This window comes from Dermacentor variabilis, chromosome 6 (assembly GCF_050947875.1).
Source record: "Dermacentor variabilis isolate Ectoservices chromosome 6, ASM5094787v1, whole genome shotgun sequence".
NCBI lineage: Eukaryota > Metazoa > Arthropoda > Arachnida > Ixodida > Ixodidae > Dermacentor > Dermacentor variabilis.
The window spans coordinates 160,157,842-160,180,479 of NC_134573.1; the positions used below are offsets into that span (position 1 = coordinate 160,157,842).

Sequence of the window (22,638 nt, forward strand, 5' to 3'; positions counted from 1 at the left end):
GCTGAACGCGTTGCGCTTTTTGAGGAGAAGTGTCGCGCGTCACATGGCAATCATGTATAGGTTTTTTTTTTTTTTGGTTCTCTTTCTAGAATCTTTTTTTTTTTTACCCTCTACCCCAGCACATGTATAGCCAGTCGGTCAACGCTGGCTACCTTCGCTGCCTCTTGCTTGCATGAATGCGGGTGCGTTCATGCATTTTCAGTTATGATCGCTTCCCTGCCTGCGCAATGGCATACAACTGCATAGAACTCCGCATTTCAAACGTACATATTCAGGGAGCTTCGCGATCAGCTCAATGTCTGGTATGTAGGACGTACGGCCATAAAAGCTATGATGATGATGATAGCTATGATGATGGTTGGTATCGAGCTGGCATGGTTTACTTAGTAGATGTCGTCTATCTTAGGAACACATTCTGTGAAACGTACTGTAGTGCTTTACCTATAGACATGGCAGGGATTTCTGCCGATGGTGAGGCGCACGGAGCAGCCAGTGCGAGTCTGGTGCGTGTATTTATGAAGTATTCGTTTCACGAATATGTTCTGCGGTTTAGCAGTCATGATCAGTTCGATAAACATACGAGACTATTGTTAAATTGTAAGTGCATTCCCCTATTTGCTTCGACAAGTGTTCGAACTGTTCTTTTTTGTTGTTGTTGTTGTTATAGATACTCGTACATTGCGCAACTCGTTCATTTGTTAGATGCAGTTTCTGCCACCGAAGAATGTAGTTTTGTTTAGGAGTAACAACATGGCCGTACAAACCGCAGAGCGATGGCAACGAAGTGCTGATCAAGCGGCAAAGCCGGTAAGCATAACTGGACATAACAAAAATGTGAACAGGACGAAGCTGTACTTCTGCTGGAAATTTTTTTTGTTCTTTTTAGAAAATCCCCGTTCAAGTAGGCACTCGTCTCGTGCGATCGTGTGTGTAGCAAGCAAGTAAAACTTGTTTGCTGCATGGTGGCTCCTCATAAGAGCTGCCGGAGGCGATATTAATTAAGTGTGAAGCACCCTCTTTTCTGCCCCAGCAATTTATGAATGCCGCCCCGTGACGAGGAAAGAAATAACCTGCGCCTACAGAAACGTACAATTCCCCCCCCCCCCCCCCCCCTGCAATTCTGCTGAAGCTTAGCCGTGGCACCGACAGGGCCTCCCTTGCACTTTACCCTTCTGATGGAAATTTTTGAAGAAAAAAGAAAAAGTGGCTCTTCGGCATGGGAGCTATCGACATGAACTCCTGAACACGGTGGGGAAACATTCTTGCTGCATTGGCCACAAAGAGGGGCCACACCTTTTGACCCACCCAACTTCCTTTATTCCCGAGTGCAGATTGACAAAGGAATCGCCAGACAAAAGGCCCCCTCTTGTGTCACCTGTCTCCCCTGCAATGTAAGGAAATTTTAGGGGGTTCACTCAACACCCTCTAGAGGACGTACTTTGTTCACTGCAGGCGCTTTACCTTCTCGCCACTCCTGGGAAAGAGTTTCTTGCGCCGAGCGATCACCATTCGAACCCCTGCTTCTCTACCAGTCTGCAAACTGGCTCTCCGACGAGAGCATTCATTCTGGCGTGCACCGCAGACTCTGCTGCAAAGTGAAAAGTGCTCGGACTTGCTCGAATCTGCGCTTCAGAAACTGCAGCCATGAGAAGCCAGCCGCTGTTTGTCGCTTTCGTCATCCTGCTTCTGCTGTTTTTGGACGCTGCCTTTGGAAGTAAGTGTTTTATTTTTGAAGGTTAATCTTTATTTTATGCTTTATTTTTTTAACTGTTTACCTCGTTACTGATAATCGCATATGAGCACATGGTTATTTTTATAGGTGAGAGTTCTTGGAGGTCAGAGCCCGGGTTCTAGTGAGGTGATCAGCAATGCCGCCGTCTGTTGCGACTGGGTAGATGTTACAACTTGTGCACGCGTGTGTAACAGGTGGTCTGGCAAGTTGACTGCTGCTTGCGCATTGATTATGAATTCCTTTCAGCGTCATATTGTCGTGTTGGATGATTGCAATATTCTGTGACGCTGCCGGCACTTTATGCAAACAGTGATGTGCTTCTTGAAATGCACTAGATGATTAAGCTTGGTTTGCGTAGCCTGCCGGGATGGCAAAGCGAATGCAGGGCTCTGCTGCTGCAATGCAAAGTTGCTCATGCATTCACGTACGGCATGTAATACGGCCCAAGTGTTACTAAGCGAGTAGCCTATAGCTTGTCTCCTTTTATTTATTTTTTTTTCTCCTCGTGCCTTTCTACGCTAGGACAGTGTTTACTAGTATGGCAGAACAAAGAAAACCTGCTCCCGGGTCGCTTAGTTTAGCTGTGTGCCAAACCAGTCTCCAACTGCTACCAACATTCTTGAGCCGCGCACCGTGTACAATGACAGTAGGGTTATATCTGCATTCGCATCAAACAGTCGCTGGTCAATTTGCTCTAGGTAAACCCTGTAATTTATAAGCAAAGCGACGGCTGTCTTCTCGTTTTTGCCCGCCCATCTTTCGTAGCATGGGTTGGCGATGTCACTAGGGCGAGCAGTCTCACAGACTTCACGAGTGATGGCGCCAGCAGTGCGGCGGTGCACGTGTCTTATTTATTTTTTTTTTTTTAGCATGAATATATTTATACAAACGTAGCTTTCCGTACTTGGAACCGGCGCGTAAAACAAGGGCTCCACGTACCGAAGTATATCGGACGAGCATTGACAGCTTTTGTCCCGTGTCATATTTCTTTTTTTTCGTGTTCCCTTCTGTTTTACGCGCTGGTTTCACGTATGCATCTATTTTCAACTAGCTGAACTTGCTAACTTTCTGCAACGTTTGCTTTTTTTTTTTCCGCTGCCGAAAAGTATGCAAGTCGGTAACTTTTCCCGTGTCCTCGAATTGCGCGCGTTGCCTGTAAGCTAGAGAGGTAAGCTGAGCGTTTGGAACAGAACCCTGTCATCACATGCATCAACCTTATTGTCATATGCACCTGTCAGTAGCGTCAGTCCTGTCGTATGCGTTCCTTCGTCTTCATGCGCTTTTTTATGAAAAGTAGAACCGCTTTTGTTCGAAACGGAGGGAACATTCCGTTAAGCATTCCAGCGACGAATAGAAGAGGGCACGACGGACGAGTTATACGCTCGGCTCTCTAATCTTGTTAGCTGAGGGGCCCCGTAGCTGTCCATTCTCTGCCTATTAGGCAGACGTCGAGATTCTTGACCGTGACCCCCCACTCAATATCCCGAACTGCCTGGAAGCTGTCAATCCTTGAAACTTTCATAGAATTACTTTTTAGCGCTCTGCTGCTTTCAGGTGCAGCTTCCGAGAAAAAGCTGCCGCGACGTCACTACGGCGTTTTCATTCCGTTCTCCGAACAGGGGGGTTGCTTCATTTTTTTTTTTTTCGACACCAGCCACTGTCTGCGTAAGTTACTGCAGCTGCTAACGCGGATAGGTGGCCAGGTTGCCTTCGTTCCGCTTCTCAGGACCTACTCGCCGTTTCTTTGTTTATTTATTTACACTTCTCTCAGAGAAGTTAGGGTAAGGGTAGCGAACTTATTTCTCTTTTTATTCGTGCATGTTTCAGCGCACTTTTCAAAACTCGCACGCAAGCTGAACTTCGGTGCGGCTGAGGCGAGATTGGTTTCTTCCTCACTCGACTAACGTGACGCGCTATGTTATCACTAATCGAAATGTTCAAACAATGATGTCGTGATAAGTCTCTTTATGCTCAATCGAAATCCGCCTGTGTCGCACTCACGTAGATGTCAGACAAGCCCAATAGCGATGTACAGGCGGGCATTTATATGCGGAGAGACTATGGACCGCGTACACCCCCTGTTCGCTGGAGACGGACTATTTTTTATTGTATTTCACATTATCAGGCAGTACAATCACGCATATTTATTTATTGGAAATACTTCGCAAGGGCATGAAGGCATTACAAGAAAAACTATAAACAAGCATCGCATGTCCGGTGACTAAATTAATATGTTGCGATGCAATGCGGCAGGCGACTGGGCACGAACACGTTTAGGAATTGTGGACATTGCCCCATCGTCCACATCCTGAACTTCACGGCGATGCCCCAGAATAACAAAATGGGCAGAAATTTCAGTCTAATCGGTGACATTTCATAGCCGTGTCACTGCTATGAAATACGCAGCAGCGAAGTTACGGCTAAGCGCCGTAAATGTATATGTTATCAGGCGTACTCTTTCAACGTTGCGAACTAAAAGTTCGTCAATATATACCCAAAGGGCGATGTCCGGAATTTGTGGGTACGAAATTAACTAGGGGTGAGTGAATGGCATATTTTTTTCGAGTAGTTCTCACTATTATAATATAAATTTTCGCATCCTGGTAATCACAGCACTAGAAACGTTTGTCATTACGCAACACGTTATAAAGCATGGTTCATTTATAGCACAAAGGGAGCATTGGGAACAGTTAGCCAAGTAGTATGTTCGCAATCTCAGAGCTATTCGGATCATACGTGGTCATGCATAGCTATACGGATAGCTTTTATAAAAGCAGCCATGTCATCCAAAAAATATCTGTGCATACCTCCTTGACTAAATCAGAAATGTCTCCTGCTATGGCAGGGGGTAAAAAAAGACAGTTTTTCTTAGTTCAAATGGTACGTCGTGGTAGATGGTTTACTAATGCATAAATTATTTTGCCATGAAACGTATTCTGACTCCATCCGATAAGAAATTATTAAACAATAAACAAAAAAATTATTAAACTAAACAATATCCACTGCTGAATGTCATGGCTGAGCGATATTTTATTGCGAGTGATCGCGTTTAGCCAAAAAGGACCGGCAGTACGAGCTACTGTGTGTTATGCACTCAAGTTCATTACGAATGGGACGAGAGTTATGCATTTTACTGCTTCATTTGAATATTTCACCGTACATGCGGTCGACGGTGTGGACAATTTGAAAAATCTTCGCACGCCCCTACAATTAACTTTGGGAACGGAAAAGCAGTGTGAAAGACGTGGACAAAGGATAGACGTGAGACAGATACGTCTCTGCGTCCATGTCTTTAACGCTGCTTAACAACCGTTCCTAATGTCGAACTAACTATAGCATTCATTACGGGATAAATGTAAGCTTGAAATTTGTTCGTTCCCAATCGTCTGCCGCTCTCTATTGTGGCAGTTTGTAACCATGCTGCTGCGCATGCGCGTGACATTTTCCAACCAAAGCAATTTAAACCGCTGTCTGGTTGAACGAAATATTGTTACGCTTGAACAGCTGCACCTTTACCACACCGGAACCCTGCACACCCCTCTACTCTGCGAGCGTTCAGCCGTGGTAAATGCTGTTGAAAGACAACAATAGATTCCCTCTCGGTGACAAGGTTTGGGGTGATGACTATAAGGTCAGGGACCTTCAGGAGTAATCATTTGTGCTCGTGCTTACGCCCTACTGGGGGCAGGAACCGCCCTTGAGGGAGAAATGCCTGTGGGCGGTATGTTTTCGTTTGAAGACAGCCTTGGGTGGTTAGAGTCTACAAGTTTCTCTTTTTTAAATGATGGTGGCGACATGGAAGCATGCCGATTCATCGTAGTGCATGATAGTTCAACATGATTATGATCCGAGCGAGACCGAAGTATAAGTGGGGCAAGAAAACAAACATTTGATACGGGCTGTTAATTTGAAATGGCGATACGAGGATTACTAATTTATTTATTATTCACGAGACGCTGGCATCCCCGGAGGATAAAACGAGAAGCGCTGTTTTGGAAGTATTCAAGGGCGATTATAGTTAACAAATGACTCGAATCCCAAACGGCATGCTAGTGTTTTGTGTAGATGTAAATTACGGTGGCACGCTCGAGTTTCATGTTCGACGGCATACTCGGAATAGTTCAAAAGTAAGACCGTGGATGCGGCTACAATACCGATAATTCCGCCAGCTACACCTCCGAGTTACGTCTGCTAACAACGGCATCCATCTCCTCGTCTCCTTGCAGTGGAAGACGTCCTCGGCTTGCTGAACGACCGAGTCGACTCCGTCACCAACATGGCGCGCGCTTTCCTGGCCGTCTTCGTCGGCGCCTTCACCATCAACGCGTGCGCCGTGGTCTTCATCGTGTTCGGCGACGGTCGCTCGCGCCGGTTCCTCTTCCCCCTGGTGGTGGTCTACGCGGCCCTGTACCTGGTCTTCAGCGGGATGGCGTACCTGTTCCTGGGACTGAGCGGGACCGTGGCCAGTCGCGTGCGCACGCTGGGCTCCATCATGGACGCCGCCTCGGTGGTCGACATCTCGGACTCCGCCTTCTCCTACATCAAAGTGCACGAGCAGGAGTGCCGGCTTCGATTCGTGTGCGAACTCTCGGAAAAAGCAATTGAGCGCGACCACATGTTCGCCCTCGTGCTTCGCGTCGTCAGCATACTGGGCAGCGCCGGCGGACCGTACGTCGAGGCGGTGCTCGGGGGTCTCAGCGGTCGCGGCTGTCACCTGCTGTTCTCGGAGTGCGATTACTCGCCGTTGAGAAGATCCCTGCCGTTCGTCGACTAGCTCCGCTCCCCCCGATGTATGTACATAAATGCGCTCAACCGATTAGTCGTATTACCTATTTATGCGAATAAACAAGCCCAGTGAAATTCTCGTCAATACGTGGTTGTCTGTTCTTTCTTCGCTCAGTCGCACACACGATCACGCCTGTCGCGACAGTGCGGACGGTTCGTTGTGTGTCGTAGTTTACGAGTTAGTATAGTGTACACCCGTGAGCAAAAGTATGCGGACCAGGGATTGCGCGATAAAACTAATTTTCTCCTGCGCCTGGAAATGCAACTTGAAAGTAAAGATTGCAGTCCAAACTTGGCATTGCGAACTTTCTAGTGAACTCTTCAGTTTCCGTTTATGCGAGTTAATTACGAGAAAATTCTTTTTTTTATTTCGGTGACCGTGTGGTCCGTATACTTTTGCTCACGGGTGTGCGTGGCATCACGCTACGCGCAGTGAAATAGCGCGGTCAAACTGCACGTGCGCAGAATGCTACGGCATTGTTGCGTGCCTCATCTAGTGAGTTGGAATTCAGCGCGACATGCTAAAGGTCAGAAAAATTGTTTAGCGTGAAAAAAGCTGACAGTCGCGCGCTTCGAATCAACCAAGTCGTCGTCCGGCCCTGCCCATTCCTTCCCAACAGACCCTTGCATTTGCTCTAGCTTTTTTAGATTTCTGTCATGGTTCTTCCACAGGAAAGCGAATTTCATGCCACAAATTTTATAAATCAGCAGCGCAGCAACATCGCTCGCCAATGCAGTTTCTTTTTTCTTTTTCTTTTTTTCATTTTCCTCCTCACTAGTCAAACACATGATCGGGTCGAGTTAACGTGATGCTGCAGCTTTAACCTGTAGCGCATCCAGCCTCGCGTTGATGGCACGTTACCCACGGTGCGACAGATAGAGAGAGCACCACACACCTATAGAAAGCAAACTGCGACAATTCCTTTGGCTCGATTCTATTCTTTTCATAACAGCCAGCGCTCATGACGTCCTCGTCTAGATGATATCGTAAAACCAATTGAATTCTGGGCTTTTATCTGCCAAAGCCGCCATATGCTTATGAGGCACGCCATAGTGGGGAACTCCGGATTCATTTTGGCCACCTGGGGTTCTTTAACCTACACCAAATGCACGGTACGTGGACGCTGTTGCATTTCGCCCCCACCGAAACGCTTCCGGGCTCTGATCCCTCGGGGTTAGCACAGTGATAACGTAAGCAGTGTGTAGGTCTCACTGACTGCTGCAAAATGAAAACAACTGTAGCTGCCAGCCACAGTGAAAGAAACAAGAGGATCCCGAATGATCATCGTTGAAACGGCAGAAGGTGAGCTTCAGCGTCACATGGATCAGGTCCGTCCTCGATACAGTCCTGTGCCGGCACAACGTTCGCAAGATCAACCAGCTGGTGTACCGACGCTACCAGAAGAGGCTCAACCAGCTGTGCTTCGTAGATCGACCCGTATACGAAAATCCGTACAGCAGTACTCACCTTAAGGAGGGAAGAGTGCGGCAAAGTGAAAACGACAACGAAGACAGAGAAAACCGCGTTCGCCGTGGCGCGAGACCGACGTCATGGCACGTTCCGGAGCGGCTTAAGAACGTCGGAGAAAAGGGCTGTCACTGAATAAACGGACGCAGTGTTCCCGTTCTTGTGTGGGCGTTATTATGCCCCTGGCCGCCCGGCCGGATGCCGTTCCCGCCCGGTAGCAGTCACAACAGTTGAGTTGTAACACTAACAAAGCGCGCATCTTCATAGGGGGAAGGGGGGCTTTTCAATCCCGCTCTTACCAGAGAATCTTCTGCAAATTTTTTTTGTAAATATGGCGTGCCTTAAATGAAAAGTATGCTTCCTAGACTCACGTAAATTTAACCTTTTATCTCAAACGCATCAAATTTTGATTCAAATCGGTACACTGGTTGTCTTATTAAACAACTTCCGCGCTTTACATGTATTTGAGTAGGGAAATGGGAGTTGCCCCAACTAAAGCTTCTTTGTCAGGATGACTTCTTTTTGTACCTTTCCCTAGCTTTCTCAGAGCTATTACTACCGACATCCTTTGCAGCAGCGGTGCACTACAGTAAAGCTCGTGGTAAGATCGGTATAGTTGGACATAATTCGTGTTGTGTAGGCACACGAGAAAACTTGAACGAAATGACTGAGACAGCACTTGGTCCGTCACATTTCTTCCTTCAATCGAAATTCCCCTCCTCACACCCCCCCCCCCCCCATGCGGGCAGAAATCAATATAACATTTCCGACTTTTTTTTTCGTTATATCTTAGTCCGAATCCTATAGAAAGGCCCCCGCTGATTCCTGAAATTCTGTATTATATGTCCCTTTTTCGCATCAATCGCCACATCGGTATTCACGGCAACGCCGATACAAATCTAAAAATAACTTCGGAGTGGTTCGTGCATCATGGTTTACCCACAGGAACGGACAGATACGTTCAAGAAAGAAAAGAGCGACATGAGCGCCCTTCTTTTCATGCGTATGTCATTGTTAAGCGTGCCTACTCGCGCCTCTGGCTCTGTTTATACTACGGTTGCAAAAAAGGAAATGCGGAAGGAGCTGGCCACCGGAAGCCGCAAGAAAAATGTCCGCGTGTGACGTCGAGGGGGTGAGGGGACGTAAAAAGAATGCGGAGAAAGGGAAAGGAGTGGAGAACGGGAAATAGACGAGACGCGGTGAGCGCTACGACAAGAATTATTTATTTATTTATTTATTTATTTATTTATTTAATCTACACTGCGGACACGAAGTCCATGCAGGGTGGATAATAGAATATTAGGTCACAAGAAGTAAAACAAAGCCAATACAACAAAATGATGCAATAATACGACAATAATTTTGATACAAAAAGTAAACAATCGTGATACAAGTTTCATAAACGCAAGTTATTCCTGCCGTTAATGGCACGTGGAAAGAAAGAGTATTTAAATAGGTTGCTTCGGGAAAAATAGGGGGTTAGTGCATTTTGGTGGTGTTGGCGAGTAGGTCTCCTTACTAGTGGACTTACATACCCGGGTCGAGGGCCAATTCGTTATTAAGTAATTGAGAAAGAAAGTCAAGCCGTAATTTCTTTCGACGCGATTCAAGCGTATGCATATCATTAGACCTCATTAGCTCAGTTATTGAGTTGGTGGTGATAAACTAATGAAAGTCAACAGAAGGCTATAGCTGAGGCAGAAACATAACGCGAGTTTTGAAGATGTCTGCAACGAGGTTCGTCGTTACGCTGACACACGGTGCCAGCTGGTTTGCACGCGAATGCAGCAGCTACTGAGCGTTGACTACCCCCCCCCCCACCCTCTCCCGTCTCGCGGGTGGTTTAGGCGGATTGCCGGATGGGCAGGAGCGGAAACGTCAGCGGCCTGGTGTGGTGCAGCGACCTGGTTGCAAGACAAGACAAAATATGTTGGCGCATGCCGTGCCGACAATGTTCTCTAGCTTTAAAGGCGCATTAAATTGTTTCACTGCTATTCATCTCTGGTAGGCTGCACATTTTCATGTGTGGACAGAGTGCTCCCCCGCGTTTCGACAGTAATTTTCCGCTCCGTACTTTTCCACGTTCTCGCGATGTGGTTAAGTAGTACGATTTCGCAGTGTCTCCTTTTGTCTGCCCCTTTTTGTCGCCGCGAACGTATACAATGTTTCAGGTTGCTTTACGGGAGTGTGACGCCGTTGTCTGTCTGACTCTTTTTGCTTCATTTTTATTATTACTGCTTATTTTTTAGGTCTCTTGATGTCGTGGTCGTGATGTGCATTTCCTCTGCGGAACTGAATGTCACGTTCTGCCATTTCTCTGCCAGCGCGGCTTGTTCGGGCTCTTCCGCCGTCAGTACACGGCGGGCTCTCTTCTACGAACAGGATCGTGTTTAAACACAAATGATAAAAAAAGAATTGCCGCGCTGCTTTAGTGAATTACCCTTCGTCAATAACAAAAAGGAAAAGAAAAGAAAGGAAGCCACTCCTTGCTTGGTAAGTCGGAAAAGAGCGAAAGACGCGTAACCCCGAGTGACGCGTAACGAAAGACGCATAACCTTGGCGTCTTTGTTTGTGGGCTTCTTATGATATGATTATTAAAAATCGGACTCCTCGGTTAACCCCATTTCGGTGTGTGTTTGTATGCGAATGAAACGATCGCAATGGCCAGTCGTGATTGGTCTAGTTTGTTCTTTTATTCCCCCCCCCTTTTTTTTTCTTTTCGCACTCCGCAGTCACGTTGAGCGGCACCTCGGTGACAGCACATTCGCTATCAAACTTTACTGCATGTTTATGTGTTAACTCACCACTAAATTCAAAATATGCAGTTTCTTTTGTTTGTTTGCAGTCTTTGACTCTGGGACCGTCGTCTGTATGTTGTCTCTTACCCATTCATTGTACTCAAAGAATAATAAACCAAAACTTATATTTCTCAAAATTCCTTTTTATATCCTTCAACCCTCCAAGCACACGATTCTGTGGTTCCACCCGAGGGCTGTGATTTTGTAGTGTCAGACCAGAGACGGATGGGGACACGCCGCTCGTGTAAAACGAACATCTATAATTGAAGAAACACGCATCAAGCAGAACAACTGTAAACAAACAATGCGCACGTGTTGAAACACTCAAACGATAAGATGTATATGCACTCCTGTGCTGAATTCAAGGTCCTAACCGTTGACGTCGTAGCTCCCTTGTAGCGATGTCCAAGCAACCACCGCGACACAAGACGAGTCACGTTGCCAGTTGGCTGCCGTCGCGTAGGACGGGGGCCTCACGAATGGATGGGTAGTCGTAAACTGGCATGCATAGCGCAAGAACGACACAAGGACGAAGCAGAAACACGGGACGTGCACTAACTTTCAACAATTGCTTTATTGCAGCTGGTAAGCATATATATACTTACAGGGAAGCCACTTCAACAGACACACTGAAGGAAAAGAAGAAAGGAAAGCAGTCATGTGACTACTATGCCAAAATATTCAAGCTCTTTCTTAGATAAAAGAACAGTCGGCGTGCTAACACAGTCGTCACCTGCTCTAGCTATCTCAGCTGCTTCGACCATTTCCCTCGTTATCTTATTCTTGTGGTGATAGACAACAACAGTTTGTTTTAAGAGAGGGTAGCAAGGTGCCTTCAACGTCACATTTCCTAAAATGAGCAGCCAGACGCCCACGCATAGCGATACTCTCTACTTTGTTACTATGCTCCTTCTCCTTACTATACTCCTTCTTCCCTGCTAAAATGGGTAGTCGTAGCACGGGACGGCACGCGTCAGTGCATGCGACGTGCAGAATGAACCCTGGGCTGGCCTCCGTGGGCACAGGACGGGTGCCGGAACTGCAGCCAGAACCTGGCCGGGTACTGCGACGCATCGTCGCAGCATTCTAGGGGGCGTTGCCGGTTGGACCCCTCTCGCGGGCCAGGTCATTCTGAGCCACTCGCTGCCGTCTCCAGAGCACGGCTGAAAGACACGTCCGCTCTAGCCCAAGGCCACGTCACTCACTGACCTTGTTCTTTGTCTTGTTACTCAGTGAAATGGCGCAACCAACTCCGGGGGATCGGCCATGAATCGGGCAATGAAAAGACGGTTATTATCGTTTTTTTTTGTTTGCGGAAAAGTAATGGGAAATGAAATAAGTAACTTGTACATAGTGAAATTAAATGTCGACTGTTATGGATAAGAAGGCTAATGTATATTGCGGTGAAAATTATGTGAGCACAGTACATAAAAGGAATAACATTGCAATGAGAAAAGGCAAACTATAGGCCGTAAGCGCTAAGAATTTAGTAAAAATTATGTGAGCATAAGAAATAAAAACAACAGTTTTAGCATGCAATACTTTTTTGTCTTGCGCAGAAAGAGCTTCACAATTGCTCCTATGGATATACAGGATGTCCCACCTATCATGCACCAAAATTTAAAAAAAAAATATGCAAATGCCGCCTAGCTGGACAGAACCAAGATAATGCTGTTTGCTGTCACTTGGAGATACTCAGATTATTTTGTGCATTCCGCCTAATTATATGATTAGCCTTAATTAATTAATCAACTTCTCAAACATTACAATTAGACGAAAAGTGTCAATGAGAAAATTGAAAAAATTCCCGATTCTGTTGCTCAATACGTGCTACTTAAAAGTGTTTTTCCGAGGGTGAAAGAAGCCCGCGAATACACGCAAAGTGCCTCGAGTAGCCAGTCCTCCCATTCGCATTTTCTTCCTCTTCGTTCACGTTGCGGCCTCGTGACGCCTCTCAGTTTCCAGCTCCACTTTTGCATGTCTCGATGACCACTTGGCTCCCTCTTTGTCTCGCTCTTCGTTATCTTAAACCCACAGGCAAACTCACGACATGCAGTAATGCCTTTTCCGCTGCGATTCCTTTTCGCGCTTCGTCAGTGGTCAGAGCGACGTTCCCCCTGCGTTATCACTTGCATCAGCCGGCCGCGAACGGTGGATAAGAGTGGCATAGAATCGAGTGAAAGGAATTGCTACAAAAATCGCGGCCAAGATTGGGTCAAATATCCAGGGCGTTTCAAAATGCGCTCGCTTTTCAGTGGCTTCCAGGACATTGTAACATCAGCGGGAATGACCACGCCGACGAAGCCGCCCGATCTGCACATGAAAGTGGTCAACGAGTCTTCATTCCGCTTTCGCGAACAGACGCTGCGGCTGAGCTGCGATTGATGTCCCATGAGTGTACTTTGCCCCTGTGGGACTCAAATGTTTTTACCATGTGTCGGTTGCGTTCGTTGTCTCCGGACATACGGATGCACCTCCCACCTGGATTACCACGACGTGAACAAACCATGCTCTACCGTCTGTGGCTAGGCGTTGCCTTTACAAACTCATATGCTTTCCTCATAGGAATGGCCAACAGCCCCACGTGCGACACATGTAACATCGACGAGACGCTCGCACACATTATCTGTGTCTGCCCGCGATATAGTGCTGAGAGACAAGTGATGTGCAGAGTACTGGACCAGTTGGACAATCGCCCACTTTCAAAACTAAAAGCTTTAGGCCAATGCTCCCAAAGAACATCCGCGTTGAAGGCCTTATTCGCGCTATTAAGGTTCTTGCGGTCTACGGGGCTTCACGACAGACTCTAAGAATGCCGCCCCCTACCGCTCTGTAGTGTACGCGCTTTGTTCGTGCCTGTCTCCCTTTCTTTCTATCTCCCCCTTCCACTCTGTTTCTCTTTTTATCCCCCTTAACCCTTCCCCCTGCGCAGGGTAGCCAACCGGAACTACCTCTGGTTAACCTCCCTGCCTTTCTCTGCATTATTCTCTCTCTCTCTCTCTCTCTTTGAGATACTGGTGCCTCACTGCATCCCCTTCTTGTCCGGTTCGATCGCTGTAGCAACTTTAGAACGTCGTTTAAATGAATGCGGCAAGTGGCGCATCGCATTTATCGCGCTTCGCACGCATGTAAACAGTCGTTATGCGATAGCAGTGAAAATCAAAATAATGCGCCAGGAGAGGGTATATAGTTCGAGACGAGAGTAGGTCGCTAAACACACATACGATGCCCAAGCAAGAGTTTTACGATGAGGCGTTCGAACCGACGTGTGGCTCCTGTCACGATTGGCGTTTAGCACCCAGTCCTATTATTATCCAAAATCCTTGCCGTGGCTAATCGGAAAGCGCAGGGTATAGCCCAAATTCCTGTGGGGGACTCGGTGTCAGCGTTTGTTGGCTTATGATATGGGGGACTCAGGCGGTCTGGCTGGCTCCCCGCAGTGACTGCCAGCCCCATGGTGCGTGCGCGGGAAAAAGGGAAGGCACTCCTTCTGCGAACTGTCATAACTCAACGAGTCTGCCACCCCGGAGAGCTCGACGACCCGGGGGGGGGGGGGGAGAACTGGACGAGCGGGTTAACGCCAGCGGAGACAAGAACCGACAGCTCGAGAGACTATTCTTCGCTCACTTCTGTTTTCTTTTCTCACGTACGTGGGGTGCGTGTCTCCTGCTCCAACCCGAACCAAGGTTATCTTAGAATGTGTCGTCTTTCGTTTCCTCTGGAAAGGGACAACTGGTTGCGTAGCTCGGCAGGTGCTCAAGTTGCCCAAGGATAAGGGAGGACTCGGAATTCCCGACCTGGGCATCGTGGCTACTGCACTACGCGTAAGATGGACGCAGGTCGCTCTTAACTCGGATATGCTGCAGACTCGAAGGTTTACTTCCTTTTTTTCCTAGTACCCGACTCCGTTTGTTTTCACAAAGCACATTTTCCCACTGTGTGTCTCGCCCAGATTCCCCGTCCACCATTTATGCGGCAGCTGCCGACTCTCTGGTATGCATCCGCAAGGTTCACCCCGGCATCGACGCAGTTTCAACTCCAATCCCAGAACTAGTCGATATCCTGACCCCAGGTCTCACCCCGCATTGCCAAAGGTACGATCTGTCCATCCACAGGCCAAGCTGGAAGCTCATTACGACCAGTTTCCTCGACAACAGGTGAGCTATACGTTCATGTATACCGCCTGGCGCGAGGATGCCTGCCGTTGAGTTACAGGCCCTTCACAGCCATCCCGGCTCGTGGAGTGTGCCCTTTTAGTGGTGGTCGTGAGGATTCGGTTCACATCTTTTCGCAGTGTTTGCCTCCCGCAGCTCTTCTCCAAAGGATTGCTAGTCTCTTTAGGCTCCCAGGTGTTCCATATCAGACTGTTCGATTTTTGCACCCTTTGCCTAAGCAGGCGATCAACCAGTTCGTGCTTCTTGTCGAGTGCTCATACCAAGTTTGGTGGCACGCTGTGAAGCGGTTTTCGGGCGGCGGGCGCCGGCCCTTCCCGAAGTGCTTGCGAAAGCACGGAAGGAGGTCTGGTTCCATCTCACCCGGGATCGGCATCACTTGCGCGACTAAAAGTTTCTCGAAAGTGGGCTCGCCCTGCCGTGATTTTTGATGAGCCAGGTGGATAGGTCTCCATTAAGTTATGATGCATGCTTCTAAGGTCGCTTGACTTGGCCGTGTGTGCTACTCGATTCACGGGGTTCTGTTTGGCTCAGTGGAACTCAGAGCCGGAACCGGTCGTGGCGCACCCCCGTGCGGTCGCGCTGCTCTGCGGATGGCTTTGGTGGTCTCCGTGGTTGTATGCCTTGACCTCTTTTATGTCAAGGTAGTCCGGGGGTCTGTCAGGCTCGTGTCCTGTATCACCGACATGACTGTATGTTGAGTGAAGTAGCTCAGTCACGCTGCACCACAGCAGCCTCCTCGTCCTGAAAGGACCATTGGCCCGAACCAAAGCCCCCCGCCCAGTCAACTCGGCTATAGGGGGAGTGCCGGGGTCAGTGTACCGAATGAGGTTCCGTTGATAAGTACATGTGAGCTCTGGGACGCGGCAGCTCCGCGCGCCAAGTCCTCTTCGCATCTGACAACGGCACCGCGCGACGTTGTCGTGAAGAAACGCCCGCCTACGATTCTAGCAAGCCTAATTAAGTGGCCCCGCTGTGTATCGTTTTGTATTCTCGTCTCTTCTTTCCTACTTCGTTACGATAGAATAAACAGTGTAAGGTTCGCACTAGTAATTGTCTCACCCCCGCCTGGTCGCGATGGTCTCCCGGACTGCTGCGGCCTGCCGACAAAGCCAGGCTACCCAGCAGTAACGCCGGTAGAAGTCAACCAAGGTTCTAGCAACCGGCGTCGCAACACTCCGTGTGCACCGGCTGGCGGCGTAGGACAACTTGGGACAAGTTTCACGAGCATGCATGCAAGGGATAGACGCGTATAACTCCGCCTAGATCCGGCGCCGCGGCATGCACGCTCGAAACACTTTGCGTCGAAGAGTGCAAACAAATATATTTGCACGACGCTGCTTCGTCTTGCCCGAACATCAACGCATCACAACGGCGGCGCATTCCACTGACAGTCACCGATGGCGCCGTTCTCTCAACGATTAGCAAGTCTCACGGTGACTTTCGGCCTTATTGCGACCAGAATTCAGGCAATGTAAGCGACACACCGCGTATTGCTGAAGACAATCTTTATTTAGGATTTGTAGTGGTCATTCTGAGACTTCCACTGCTTCGGAAATATGCGACACGCACTGTCAGCGTAGACCAGGCGCATGCAGGCCATCGCATCTGTCAGGTCTGTGGGCAGCTCCTGTTGAGCGCGGTTGCCGATGCAAATGGTCGTACGACCGATCGCACCCAAAATCGCGCCATGTGTCTCCCGCTTGATGCGGTACACGCGTACTGGTAATGGGGCGTTTTTTTTTTTTTTAGAGGACGCAAGCGGCTTGCGTCCCTTCACCTAAAACTCTCTAATGTCTCCGCGCCTTATGCCAGAACATCACATGCGCCAACACATCATCACATGCGCTTTGGCATTACATTGCACTGAATTCGCCTCAGAACATTGGCTGCAGTTGACACATGCCTGATCCTATTGCGAATTTCTGCTCCTCTGTGTTGTTGTCCTGAGGCAGCCATGGCAGCTCGGCCTTCAAGTAGCAAGGTACTGACCTATGTTTTAGCAAACAAATTTTCTCTCACCACACGCACGCACACACACACACACACACACACACACACACACACACACACACACACACACACACACACACACACACACACACACACACACACACACACAGACGCGCGCGCGCGCGCGCCTACACACACACACCGCTTCGCCTTCCCGTCAAAGCGCCGCGACAGCGCTTACTGTGCACGCACAACGGTCACCTACATACAAAAAATAAAACATGATAAATCATGAGACTTACTGGCGTGAATTGTCTCATAAATAATGACATATGAAAGGACCCCTTTTCCACATTAGCACATGTCGTATTTTCCTTCTTGGATTACGGCTTGTAGATTCTGCAAAAATTTAACAGTAAACGCCAGGTTATATATAGTCAGCGCTGTCTTGTCAGGTCTATTTGGTTGCATCGTCTTTGTGAATGAAAGAAGCACTCCGTAGGCAACATAACTGCACTTGGCCGAGTTCGCAGGGTCTACATGCTTACTCGGCGCAAAGATCATTGTTCAAAGCGGCGAGATGGTCGGCTCGTTTCGCCTTTACCATACCCGTTTGTTTAGGAACAGTCAGCACCTCCATGTTCCCGCGCTTCTTAAACTGCGAAGGTGAAGCGGAACCGCTGATCCCATGTTGTTGCGTCCCCCGCGCACATCAAGTGCCGCGGTTGTCCGAAGCACTCCGCCGCGGCCTTTAAAGATCCCGCCTCATGAGCGCTACCTGCCATGCTCTGATTGCGCAGTTCATGACGCAGGTGATGGCGCTGCCGGTGCCCTGCCCTCCGGGCTGACCCCTTCCTCGCTCGGGTCGAGTGTTCTAAAGCGATGAACTCATCCGTTCGCTATGGCCGCTGCGATGCAGGTGGCAAAAACCGAGCGGCGTTTAGGAGCCGCAAAACGGGGTCGCCCGCGCGTAATGAGACAGCGGGAGACGTACAGCGCGCATTAATGAGACGAGCGCGCGGCCAAATTGTCCCCGCCGGAGACATTAATCAGTCGCATACCGTGAGAGCGCGCTGCGGGCGCCCGACGGATTGATAGTGAGCGGCCCGTCCCGCAGAGGAGGTGTATCCGCCCCCCCCGCCCCCCCCCCCTTCATAAATTGGGCCAGTCGAGCGCGGGACAGCGCGGACGAGCGAAGTCTTCGGAGCGTCTCCGCAGAGTGTGTGTGTTGATGGTGGCACCACGCTCGGGGGGGTCCCGTGGTTATCGAGACCAGCACGTGCGTCACTCGCACAAAGCTCGCATGACAACCGGATCAACAAACAGCTCGTTGAACGCATGAGTTGGCGAGTACCTCGTGTCGGTCACGCGAGCACGACGACTTCGTGCTCGTGAGAGCTCGCGCAGTTTCTGCCGAAAGTGATCGGACCGTCCCTGCGCTTCACTGCAGTATCCGATGCACGTGCGGCTGCACTAGCCGTCTTTCATGCGTGGATGCGGTTCCCGTTGACACAAGGAAATAACAGGCTCTGAAAATTGACAATCTGTATAAAATCTGCACTCATATTCAGATTCGAACGTTTGTTTTTAAGCTAAAATGTTTTGTGCGGCTGAACGAGAAATGTCAGAGAGAACTAAGAATTACCAGTGAAGTGTTTCAAAATATGTAAAAAATAAAAGAAAGGCTTCAATTGTGCAGGTTGTAGCGAGCGCGTGGTACTTTAAGTTTTTGTAAATTCGCACTCATGTTTGCGGCGAGTAACTGTAACGTATTTGACTTCTTATACCTACCCTAAGTGTATGTAACATGCCTTAGATGACACCTATGGGCTTTAAAGTGCGCTGCACAGAAGCGCTTGCCGCAATGTGCAAACATTTGCGAAAGTTTGGGTAGTTTGTTCATTGGTGTTCGCTTTTTGCTATTCTCTGCGTCAGGTCATTCAAGGACATCGTTGAACGTCACATGGACAAGTCAGAGCAATCACAAAGCAGACAAATAACCTAAAATGCGAAAGATTACTAAAAAGGACCCGGATGTGCTGAGAAACATGTACGTCTCTCATCCACAATTGGCACGCGTTAAGGGCATGGAATTGTGACTATAGCCAATAAACATTCACATTCGGATGGTTGCGTAAGAATTATAGTACATCAAAAAGAATGATGAATCGCACATTTGCCTTTGTTTCAGCATGGTCAGTACGCACTTAGTAGAAGTTGTGGCCTGTAGCAAGCCAGTGTTCGGAGTCGGTCCTCCCACCTACCGCTCTTACGAGCTAGCTTTGTTTACAGGATCTCGGTGCGAGTAGTTCATGTCAAGAAACGGGCTGACCCAGGGGAGCGACTCAAACGCGTTTACGTACATTTCGTCAGCCGAATTGACCGAATAAATCCGCTACTTGTATCGGTGGTTCTGATCCAACCCGACCTGACGATATATACCTCGGTCCAGCCGACCCGCAAACGTTTAAGCGTAACGAAAAAGCAAATAAACTAGCCAACTCGCCGGTACTTTGTCCTCTTCATGCAAAAACTAGCTCAAAGCAGCGAGGTAGTTGTGTTGGTGGGTTGACGCAATAGAAAACAAACAGCGCGAAGAGAACAGTGGACTAAATGAAACAACACGGACTCTGCAGTAACAATAACAGCGCTCATATTGTCTGGTCTATTCATTCTCTGTTCCTGTTGCACTGTGTTTTTTACGATGACAAAAGATGGAGGTTGGGCCAAAAGAATGTAGGCTGTTCGTTATTCTATCAAACCTAAAAAGCGTCGAATTATATAAAGAAGTGCAGCCGGTGGCAGAAAAGATTGGCGAGGGAGTACGCGAGAACCGCGGAACCCCGAGATCTACAAGAAGACGAAGAGGAATACGAGTGTTGCTATATACAGCTGCAGGCGAAGCCCTGCGAGAAATTGCCGGCGAGTTCTCCGCCAAAGCGCCACCGTTTAGATTTGCCAGATGCCGCGAGGTTGAACAAGGAATAGCCCAAGTATGTCGAAACTTGCATCCACATATCTAAAAACGGGTCGCAAGTCATATAAGGCATTTCTGTAGGCTTCAGTCGGTGCTTCTCTGGGACACATATAGAGCGAGGACCGCTATCCGAGACACTAAGTACGGCAATCATTATTTCTATCTATAGAGTTATGGCCAACAAAGAGTATACAACAGCAGTTCACCTGTCCGTCCTAATGCTGTCACAACGACGGCTGACGGAACGACGCACAATAATGGCTCGCGCACTTTAGACAAATGCCGCACCGTGAACGCTCTGTACGTGAACCTAGCGTGTACAAGTTAGACCGACAACGTCAACAGTTAGACCGATGGTGCCCCATCGAACATAAGTTACGCTACCACGATCTTATCTGAATAAGGTAGCCGTCAGAGATGACGGTGAGATTTGCAAGGACGCGCGTCGTATTGGAAAGTCTCTAAACAAGCGAACTGGCGGGCGCCGCAATTGAGGTTCCCATGCATGGGCGGGCGAGGCCCGGACTGAGTAGGCGAACTACTTCCGCGAAAGCAACTCGATGCGATGCGGTGATGTCCGCCGCGTCTCGCGGGAGTCGCGGTGGCAACAGAAAGTGCTTTGCAGCAGTTGTTGCGGCAGCGTGATGCAACCTGGGGCGTGCGCTCAAGGACTGTATAACAATGTGGCATCGTGTACACCCCCCCCCCCCCCTCTCGTTCTACTGATGACGGGCGTGATAGCGCAGAGGCGACAGTACATAATAGTGGCGACGCCGCCAAATCACGTGGCGCGAGCTAGTCGATCGGTCTCTTGCGTCGATCGATATAGGGAGCCGAAGCCAGAACGACCAGCGCAAATGCCATTTTACTCGAACGCCACTGTTAATGGTGGCGCGAGGATGATGTCGCCGAACTGTACGCCTGCAACACCGATGCGCGACGCAACAGAACACGCGTCTACGGATGCCTTTGAATCCGTCCGCTCTTGTTGGTAACAGTCGAGGAGGATTGCACGCTGGCGGAAAAATGCATTGTCTGTCTCGCTGTAGTGGTTGGACTTCATCAACTTTCAATTATATCGCCCGCTCTGCAAGCGCTCATTGTCCGGCCAGCGGTTGGGTAATACGTCGCACGGGCTGTATACGTTAACATTCTCAGGACGCACACCTGCGCCTGTACTCGTTCGCCGCGACCTTCAAACGAGAAGTTGTGAACTTTTATGAAATCGCTTATTTCGGTGTTGCTATTCGTGCATACATGTACATTCCAGATGACTGTTTAAATGACCTCCTCCAGACATCAAGGAGACCACCGGGAGTATAAAAGTTTCCGAACTGTCACTCTATTTGCGGTCGACAAATGTTTCTAAACGCTATTTTCGCTATTGTCAAGTTAACATAAAAACAAAGTGGACACAACCACAATAGATAAGCCATATTGCATTGCCCGGTCCCGTAATATGCACTTGCTTATGTCATATATCGTAAATCTACGATATTCCTTTCAGTATTTCAGCCTTTGAATATTTACAGCCGTGTTCACTGTTCATCGCCATTGATCAATTGTTCTTGCGCACGCGCCGGTTTGTCTGTCCGTGCGTGCGTTTCGATGGCCACGAGCAGAATAGCGTCATTTGAGCCTTCTTCTTCCTGTTATAAATAGCACAGAGTTACCTAATGCACTTTCTATGCGTTCGGCCTTTTGAGTCACGCTCGAGTTTCAGTGCCCTGACAGGAAACAAGAGCCAAGCTTCGACGGTTCTGGTTGTTCTAAAGACACGCGTCCGGCACGAGCATCAGCGGCCCGTGGCAGCTATATAGGCAATGCGCGTCATCGGTAATGCAAGCCTGTCCAATAATAGGCAACGCTTGGAAAAGAACGGAACGCCTCCTTCAATGCTCGCTCCGGCCAGGACCACCAAAGACAGCAGTCGTGTGCCCAGTGACTCCATCCTCGTTGTTACACCCTGGCTCCGCTGCGTGACCCATGTGCCTAAAAAAAGTCGAGGCATCCGTGCTATTTGCCCTTGCACCCTATCTGTGCGACGCGACGCCTCGCACGAAATTACAGCCGCGGCCAGCAGCGACAAACAGCAGTGCTGCATCTTTCGCGTCTTGTTCGTCATGTAGGCCAGCGAGGTGTATTCGCTTACGCGGTGCAAGCGGCCTGTGTACCGCATCATGGCGAACACAATCCCCCTCTAATGCTAAACGCCCGTCTGCTGAACTACAGACACGTTCAGCTGACGGGCGTTTAGCATTCCGGCTGACCAGAGCTGCCGGTCTGCCGAAAGCCGCATTTCAATACAGTGAAAGGAAATAAAGCAGACCTTTAACATTTGCACCTGCACCGTAAGCGAGCTTCGATTAAAAAAGAAAAAGAACAGAAGAAGAAGAAGAAGAAAACGGGGCACGCGCATGCGCAAAACATCTTACGTAAGAGCCACCGACCATTCGTCATTACGGCGACGATCGCTTCATTACCATAGCGATCGCTGTCACGAGTGGCTGGCGCCCTAACGCCAGCCAATCAGGACACGCTCGAACGTAAGATAAAGTATGGTGAATATACGAGCCCGGCTATCTAGGAGAAAAAAGAAACTAACAGAAGATCGTGATGGCGGCGTTATCCCGTGGCAATACGGGAATAACCCCCAAATCCACTTGCATACATATATGTCGATTTGTCTTGATACCTTTGCGGAACCGCGCATAGTTACGCACGATCGTGTACCTAAGGTCGGGCTATGGCAC

General features: G+C 48.9%; 1 protein-coding gene across 2 annotated transcripts; it reads left to right on the forward strand.

Annotated features, from left to right (window-relative positions):
- The first annotated feature begins 1,187 nt into the window (after positions 1-1,187).
- On the forward strand, positions 1,188-6,591 carry LOC142584419 (uncharacterized). Of its 2 annotated transcripts, XM_075694570.1 has the most exons (3): positions 1,188-1,391; positions 1,453-1,714; positions 5,959-6,591. In XM_075694570.1, exons 2-3 carry the CDS (start codon positions 1,645-1,647, stop codon positions 6,504-6,506), a joined length of 618 nt encoding a protein of 205 aa, XP_075550685.1. In that variant the 5' UTR covers positions 1,188-1,391; positions 1,453-1,644; the 3' UTR covers positions 6,507-6,591. The 2 variants fall into 2 exon arrangements, with proteins under 2 accessions (XP_075550685.1, XP_075550684.1); XM_075694569.1 differs by having other exon boundaries at positions 1,188-1,714.
- Positions 6,592-22,638: the final 16,047 nt, after the last annotated feature.